Here is an 8,556-nt window from a genome sequence, read left to right as displayed (position 1 = left end):
AACAATCTAATAATAATAATAATAATAATAATAATAATAATAATAATAATAATAATTATTATTATTATCATTATTATTATTACTATTATTATTATTATTATTATTATTATCATCATTATTATTACTATATAATGATGATAGACAAATAACAATAATAATAATAATAATAATAGCAGGGCCATCCGACCAGCTGGAAAGGTGTTCATCAATAAGTTGATTTTGCAAGGTTGTCACGTGACTGCAACAATCGCAAGTTTTTTTTTTTACGGTACATTCGTTGCAGTGTGGATGTTGTGGAGGTCGATGTGGATGCGGGATAAGGTGGGTGTGGTGGATCAGTTGATGTGGATGTGGTGAGGCAAGTGATGTGGATGTGGTGGAGTAATTGTTGTGGATGTGGCGGTGTAATTGTTGTGGATGTGGTGGAGTAATTGTTGTGGATGTGGTGGAGCAAGTGATGTGGATGAGGTGGATGTGGATGTGGTGGAGCAATTGTTGTGGATGTGGTGGAGCAATTGTTGTGGATGTGGTGGAGCAATTGATGTGGATGAGGTGGATGTGGATGTGGTGGAGTAATTGTTGTGGATGTGGCGGTGCAATTGATGTGGATGTGGCGGAGCAATTGATGTGGATGAGGTGGATGTGGATGTGGTGGAGTAATTGTTGTGGATGTGGCGGAACAATTGTTGTGTATGAGGTGGATGTGGATGTGGTGGAGTAACTGATGTGGATGAGGTGGATGTGGATGTGGTGGAGTAATTGTTGTGGATGTGGCGGAGCAATTGTTGTGGATGAGGTGGATGTGGATGTGGTGGAGTAACTGATGTGGATGAGGTGGATGTGGATGTGGTGGAGTAATTGTTGTGGATGTGGCGGAGCAATTGATGTGTATGAGGTGGATGTGGATGTGGTGGAGTAACTGATGTGGATGAGGTGGATGTGGATGTGGTGGAGTAATTGTTGTGGATGTGGTGGAGCAATTGTTGTGGATGTGGTGGAGTAATTGATGTGGATGTGGTGGAGTAATTGTTGTGGATGTGGCGGAGCAATTGTTGTGGATGTGGTGGAGCAATTGATGTGGATGTGGTGGATGTGGATGTGGTGGAGTAATTGTTGTGGATGGTGGAGCAACTGTTGTGGATGTGGCGGAGTAATTGATGTGTATGAGGTGGATGTGGATGTGGTGGAGTAATTGTTGTGGATGGTGGAGCAACTGTTGTGGATGTGGCGGAGTAATTGATGTGGATGTGATGGATAAGGTGGATGTGGATGTGGTGGAGCAAGTGATGTGGATAGAAAGAATGCTGGAGAAATTAGTGTGGATGTGGTGGAGCAACTGAGGTGGATGAAAAGCAGGCTGGAAAGATTAACGTGGATAAGATGGATACTGGAGACGTGGATGTGGATGAGGTGGATGTAAGAGAGGTGGATGGTGGAGAAACTGACGTGGTATGAACCGGGCAAATTAAAGTGGATGCTGGATAGATTAACGAAGAAATGGTGGATGTTATAGAGATGGATGTGGACGAGGTGGATGCCAGACATACTCATGTGGATGTGGATATAATCATACATGTGGATAATGAATTTCATCTGTTAACTATCTCGCTTTTTTAAAGAATTTTTGAAAACGTTTTTGTAAGTAACTGAAGTAATGTGTATCAAGAATTGACAATAAATGACAGTTAAATATGTCTTTCAACATCCAGATTTTTTCTCGATGTTTTATTGTTTATTTTTAAAGTCATGAAAAACGGTAAATCTTTCAATTTGGCATATTAAAGTTCTTTTATATTTACTCGTACGCCTGGCAGGAATGCGCCACGCAGTGACAGCATGTTCAGTTGTCACCTATTATTTTCCAGGGATAATTTGATGCAATATAAGCATCGTTCATTTCATTTCTTGGCGCAGAGAATGCAGGAAACATGAGCGTATTAATCTTATTATGTTGTAGCCTCATGTCATGCATAAAATAATGAACAAGATATTACCTATCTGGTATTTCCACACTGTAGCTGTCAGGGGAATATCTGAAGACAAGGGGAATTTGCCAACGTCAAACACACACTCTACATGAAACTCCAAAGTCTAATTCAAGCTATCGATGACCAAAAAACAATAAATATCTAAAAGAACAAATTTCAAGCTGAATCCACATCTTAATAGCCCAATAATTTAAAGGTAACCGTACATATTATCGTACATCTAGGGAGGAAACGGGTTCCCTTTTCCCCCACCGACTGACCTGCGCTGCTGTTGTCTTGCGGCAAGTCAGTCCAGCCAGAACCATGCAGGTGGTCTTACCGTCGGGTAGGATGCTGCCCAGGTGGTCGTGTGTGGCTCTTCTTTACACACTAGCTACTCTCAATGGCATCCACGGAGAGGAAAAATGCGAGAAGAGAAGCAGAGCCGTGTGGTACAATGCCAGGGTGAGTACACGTTGCGTCTCTCAGCGATATAGGGCAAGATATTTCTCGTATGGCTGATATTTTTTTTCTCTCTTTAATTTACAAGGGAAAATATTTGCTACCGTATCTTATTTAAGGGAGAAGATAAAAGAGAAATCCTGCGTCTTATTTCAGCACATGCACTTTCACCTTTACGAAACTGTCCATTGTGTCAAGGCAGCGTGATAATATTTATATTCCGAAACAATAGTAAGGGACGAGACGCACGATGTCGCATGAATGAGAAAGTTTATCAATGAAAGTGACAACAAACCATACTTTCCAATGCATTTACACCAAATACGTTTCAAATAAGACAAAAAGAAATAAAATAACGAACCATAATATATATATACAATCAAGACATGAAGTTTGGAAGACCAGTTGTCCTTGTATATATATTTTTTTTCTGAGAATTAAGAGGGGGGCAACACCCCTGCCAAACGTACGATATTTTCGACAGACTCGTATATATAATTCAAGATTAATTTAGATATTCGCAAAGTAGACAAAAGAAAGTAGACCCTTTTCCTTTTTTTTTTTTCTTTTTTTTCTTTTTCTTTGCGGAAGGAAAAAGAACTACAGTATTTTTTTCTCTCTCAATTTGTAAATAATCATGAAAAAAGTACAATAAAGATAATGTTCCGGAAACAACATGGATAGCTTTTGTTCATGTTTTTCATACTTCAAGTTATTTTGAAGTTCTTTTACGTGAAATTCGTGTGGCTTAGAAAATTTGTGATTTTAGACATACATGATTTTTATGTCATTATTGACATTATTACGATTGTGATTATGATGATTAATGATAATAATGATAATAATAATAACAATGACAATATTAATAATGATAATTATTATTATTACATGATAATTATCACTATTATTCTTATAGTAGTTGTTGTTGTTGTTATTGTTGATATTGTTATTTATGCAATTACGTAAAATGTTTGATAAGAGGATCTGCTCCCATTATTTTGGCTTCGCAAGGGGATTCTGCCCTTATATCTCTGTACCTTAAGGCTTCTTTTCCTATCGTTCACCAAAGATCTGTGGTTTGTTTGTTTGTTTGTTTGTTGTCGAGTTATTTGTCTGTGTGTGTATGTCTCTTGTCTCTCTTTGTCTCAGTGTCTTTGTCTGTCTGGTGCTCTCACTCTCACTCTGTGTCTGTTGCTCTCTCTCTCTCTCTGTGTCTGTTGCTCTCTCTCTCTCTCTGTGTCTGTTGCTCTCTCTCTCTCTCTGTGTCTGTTGCTCTCTCTCTCTCTCTCTCTCTCTCTCTCTCTCTCTCTCTCTCTCTCTCTCTCTCTCTCTCTCTCTCTCTCTCTCTCTCTCTCTCTCTGTATGTCTGTCTCTCTCTCTCCTCTCCTCTCCTCTCCTCTCCTCTCCCTCTCCTCTCCTCTCTCCTCTCCTCTCCTCTCCCTCTCCTCTCCTCTCCTCTCTCCTCTCCTTCTCTCCTCTCCTCTCTTTCTCTTTCTCTCTATTTCTCTCTTTCTCTCTCTCTCTCTCTCTTTCTCTCTCTCTTTCTTCTCTTTCTCTCTCTTTCTCTCTTTCTCTCTCTCTCTCTCTCTCTCTCTCTCTCTCTCTCTCTCTCTCTCTCTCTCTCTCTCTCTCTCTCTCTCTCTCTCTCCTTCCCCCTCCCCTCCCCCTCTCCCTCTCCCTCTCCCTCTCCCTCCCTCCTCCCTCTCTCCCTCTCTCCCCTCTCTCCTCTCTCTACTTTCTCTCTCTCTCTCCCTCTCTCTCCTCCTTTTCTCTCTCTCTCTCCCTCTACTTTCTCTCTCTCTCTCCCTCTACTTCTCTCTCTCCCTCCCTCTACTTCTCTCTCTCTCCCTATACTTCTCTCTCTCCCTCCTCTACTTTCTCTCTTTCTCCATCACTCCCTTCCCACCCTCTTTCCCTCTTCCTACCCTCCTACCTCCCTCTTCCCCCCTTTCCTACCTCCCCTCCCTCCCCCTCCCTTCCTCTCTCCCCCTCCCTTCCTACCCCTCCTACCTCCCTCTTCCCCTCCCCCTCCCTTCCTACCCTCCTACCTCCCTCTTCCCTCCTACCTCCCTCTTCCCCCTCCCCCTCCTCTTCCCCTCCTCCCCCTCCCCCTCTCTCCCTCCCCCTCCCTCTTCCCCCCTCCCTTCCTACCTTCCAACCTTCCTCTCCCCCTCCCCTCCCCCTTCCCCCCCTCCTCCCTCTTCCCTCCCCTCCCCCTCCCCCTTATGACATGTTGATTGAATTTCTGCAGAATTTACCATCTTGCTCATTTCGATTCGTGGAAGAGGAGGCCGGTGCAGTGTGTTGCATTGTGGTGGTCGTGGTGTTGGTTGTGGTGTTGTTGTTGTTGTTGCTGTTGTTATTATGTTATTATGTTGTTGTTGTTGTTATGGTTGGTTGTGGTGGTCGTGGTGTTGTTGTTGTTATTGTTGTTGTTATGTTAATATGTTGATATGTTATGTTGTTGCATTGGGTCGTGGTGTTGCATTGTGGTGGTCGTGGTGTTGTTGTTGTTGTTATTATGTTATTATGTTGTTGTTATGTTGTTATGGTTGGTTGTGGTGGTCGTGGTGTTGTTGTTGTTATTGTTATTGTTGTTGTTATTATGTTTTTATTATGTTATTATGTTGTTATTATGTTGTTATGGTTGGTTGTGGTGGTCGTGGTGTTGTTATTGTTATTGTTGTTATTATGTTTTTATTATGTTATGTTGTTATTATGTTGTTGTTATGGTTGGTTGTGGTTGGTTGTGGTGGTCGTGGTGTTGTTATTGTTGTTGTTATTATGTTTTTATTATGTTATTATGTTGTTATGTTGTTATGGTTGGTTGTGGTGGTCGTGGTGTTGTTGCTGTTGCTGTTGCTGTTGTTGTTGTTGTTGTTGTTGTTGATGTTTTTGTTTTTGTTGTTGCTGCTGTTATTGCTGTTGCTGTTTTTGTTTTTGTTTCTGTTGTTGTTGATGTTGCTGTTGTTGTTGCTGCTGTTGCTGTTTTTGTTTCTGTTGTTGTTGTTTTGGTTTTGGTTGTTGCTCTTATATTTTTGTTTTGTTATTTTTTTGTTGTTGCTACGTTTTTGTTTGTTGCTCATTTTGTTTGTTTGTTTGTTTGTTGTTCTTTTTTAGTTTTTTTTGTTTGTTGATGCTCATGTTTTTTGTTTTTCTTTGTTTGTTTTTGCTTATTTTTTTTGTTTTTTGTTCTTTTTGTTTGTTCTTTGTTGTTGCTACTATTTTTTTTATTGTTTGTTGTTCACTTTAGTTGTTTTTATTTGATGTTACTCGTATTTTTTGTTTGTTGTTCTCTTGTTTGTTGTAGCTCTTATTTTTATTTATTTTTTGTTGTTATTGTTGTTGTAACACTGAACTAACACTGTTTGATTGTTTGTTTCTTAGAGGGATGATGTTTATAAGGTGAAAGGGTTGTGATGATAATGGATGATTGTGATGTTTAGATGATGGTGTTGATTGATGTTGTATTAAGAATTTTAGAAAGGGGAGAATTGTATTTTATTTGTTCTTTTTTATGTTGTTATTGTTATTGTTATTAGTATCACTATTATTATTATATATATGTTTTTTTATTATTATAAGTAGTGTTGTTATTACTTTTATTATTATTATTATTATTATTATTATTATTATTATCATCATTATTATTATAGTTTTTATGTATTCGTTTTTTTTTTGTTTGTTGTTATTATTTTATTTTATTATTGTTGTTATTGTTATTAGTATTATTATTACTACTACTACTACTTCTATTATTATTATTATTATTATTATTATTATTATTACTATTACTATTACTATTACTATTACTATTACTATTACTATTACTATTATTATTATTACTATTATTTCAATTTTCATTATTGTTATTTATTATTATTTTCATTGCTGATTTGAGTTGATATTTCCCAAGTTTTCGTGTTTTGTTGTTGTTGTTGTTGTTTTTGAGTGAAATAGCACTAGATCCGTATAAGGGTAGTGTGTTTGTGTGTTTGTTTGTGTGTTTGTTTGTGTGTTCTCTGGGTACTAACATTACCTTGCTTTTACCTTGGTTTGCCTTGCATGGCCGTGGGCAAACCGGTCCAAACTAGTCTTGCCCTGTTTTGCCCTACCTTGGCTTACCTTGCCCAGCCGTTCTTACCTTGTCTTGCCTTACATTATGGGTATTTTTTTATGTTTATTTTTCTTTGTATGTTTTTTTTTATTACTTTTACATCCGTTTCCCCCTCCCCACGCCATCTACCCCACCCCCACCCCCATACCTTCCTCCACCTTTCTCGTACGTACACGGAGAGAGCGCGCACACACGCACACGCACACGAACACGCACAAACACGCATACACACACGCATACGAATATGCACACACACACACACACACGTATACGAATACGCACACACACACACACGAATATCCACACACACACACACACACACACACACACACACACACACACACACACACACACACACACACACACACACACACACACACACTCACACACACACAAGTACACACACACACATACACACAAACAAACAAACATACACACACACACACACAAACAAACACACAGACACACACACATACACACACACACACAACCACAAAACAAACAAACAAACAAACACACACACACACACACACACACACAAACACACAAACAAACAAACAAACAAACACACACACACACACACACACACACACACACACACACACACACACACACACACACACACACACACACACACACACACACACACACACACACACACACACACACACGACCCCAGTGCACATCGAAGCGTATTGTGACTTCGTCCGTTTTCGTTGCTAAATGGATTCCGTTGCGTCATATTCGCGTGTTCGGATTTTTTATTATTTTTTTCTTTTTTTTTCTCTCTTTTTTTTGCCTTCGTTCTCTCTCTTGCTTTTGCCTTTGTTATCTTTGTTTTGTTTTGTTTTGTTTCGTTTTCGTTTCTTCCTTTCGTTTTTTTTCTTTTTCTTTTTCTTTCTTTTTTTCTTAAGCTTCTTTGCTGTTCTCTCCTTCTGTTTTTTGTTACTTTGTTACTTTTTTCGTCTTTGCTTCTCTTTTTCTTCTGCTTGTGAGTTTCGATATTTTTTTTCGTTTTCTTGTTTATTTTTTATGTTCCTCTCTCTTTCTCTTTCTCTCTCTCTCTCACTCTCTCTCTCTCTCTCTCTCTCTCTCTCTCTCTCTCTCTCTCTCTCTCTCTCTCTCTCTCTCTCTCTCTCTCTAGCGTTTTTTCGCCTTCCATTTTTATCTCTTTTTCTTTTTAGTTTTTTCTTTATTCCATCTTTTTATCTCTCCTTTCTTTAGCCGTTTCCCCATATTTTTCTCTCTCTTCATTTATAACGTTTTTCCTCCTCCCATTTTTTATCTCTCTCTCCTTTTTTATTTATTTATTTTTTATTCCCATTTTCTCTCTCTTTTTAAGCGTTTCCCCATTTTTTCCTCTCTCCCTTTTTTTAGCGTTTTTCCCCCTTCCCACATTTTTTATCTTATTCTTCTCAGCTTTTTATTTTATTCCATTTTCTCTCCTTTCTCTTGATGTTTTTCTCCTCTTCCCATTTTTTATCTCTCTTTTTCTTTTAGCTTATATTTTATTCCATTTTCTCTCTCCTTTTTAGCTTTTTTTCCCCCCAATTTTTCCTCTCTCTTTTTTAGCGTTAATCCCTCTTCCCCATTTTTTTTTATCTCTCTCCCTTTCTTTAGCTTTCTTTTTTTCATTTTCCATTTTCTCTCTCCTTTCTTTAGCTTCTTTTTTTATTCCATTTTCTCTCTCCTTTTTTAGCTTTTTCCCCCATTTTCTCTCTCTCCTTTCTTTTTAGCGTTTTCCCTTCCCACTTTTTATCTCTCTTTTTCTTTAGCTTTTTTTTATTCCATCTTTCTCTCTCCTTTCTTTAGCTGTTTTCCCCCTATTTTTCTCTCCATTTATAACGTTTTCCCCCCTTCCCATTTTTTATCTTATTCTTCAGCTTTTATTTTATTCCATTTTGTCTCTCCTTTCTTTAGCGTTTTTCCCCCTTCCCACTTTTTATCTCTCTCCTTTCTTTAGCTTTTTTTATTTCTTTTTCTCTCTCCTTTTTTAGCTTTTTTTCCCCC

The 8,556-nt window shown here is 38.4% G+C and overlaps 1 protein-coding gene across 2 annotated transcripts in view; it reads left to right on the top strand.

The window, feature by feature from the left end:
• The first annotated feature begins 2,260 nt into the window (after nucleotides 1–2,260).
• LOC113822957 (glutaminyl-peptide cyclotransferase) overlaps nucleotides 2,261–8,556 on the top strand; it is a 26,507-nt gene continuing 20,211 nt past the window's right edge. Inside the window, exon 1 of one of the 2 annotated variants that reach the window (XM_070117255.1) lies at nucleotides 2,261–2,432. In XM_070117255.1, coding sequence (XP_069973356.1) covers nucleotides 2,292–2,432 — 141 coding nt within the window. In that variant the 5' untranslated portion in view covers nucleotides 2,261–2,291. The remainder of the gene's footprint in view (nucleotides 2,433–8,556) is intronic. The other variant, XM_070117254.1, reaches the window with a different exon arrangement.

This window comes from Penaeus vannamei, chromosome 40, assembly GCF_042767895.1.
Source record: "Penaeus vannamei isolate JL-2024 chromosome 40, ASM4276789v1, whole genome shotgun sequence".
Lineage (NCBI taxonomy): Eukaryota > Metazoa > Arthropoda > Malacostraca > Decapoda > Penaeidae > Penaeus > Penaeus vannamei.
Note: the sequence above shows the minus strand (reverse complement) of the source record. Positions and strands in the feature narration are given on the sequence as shown.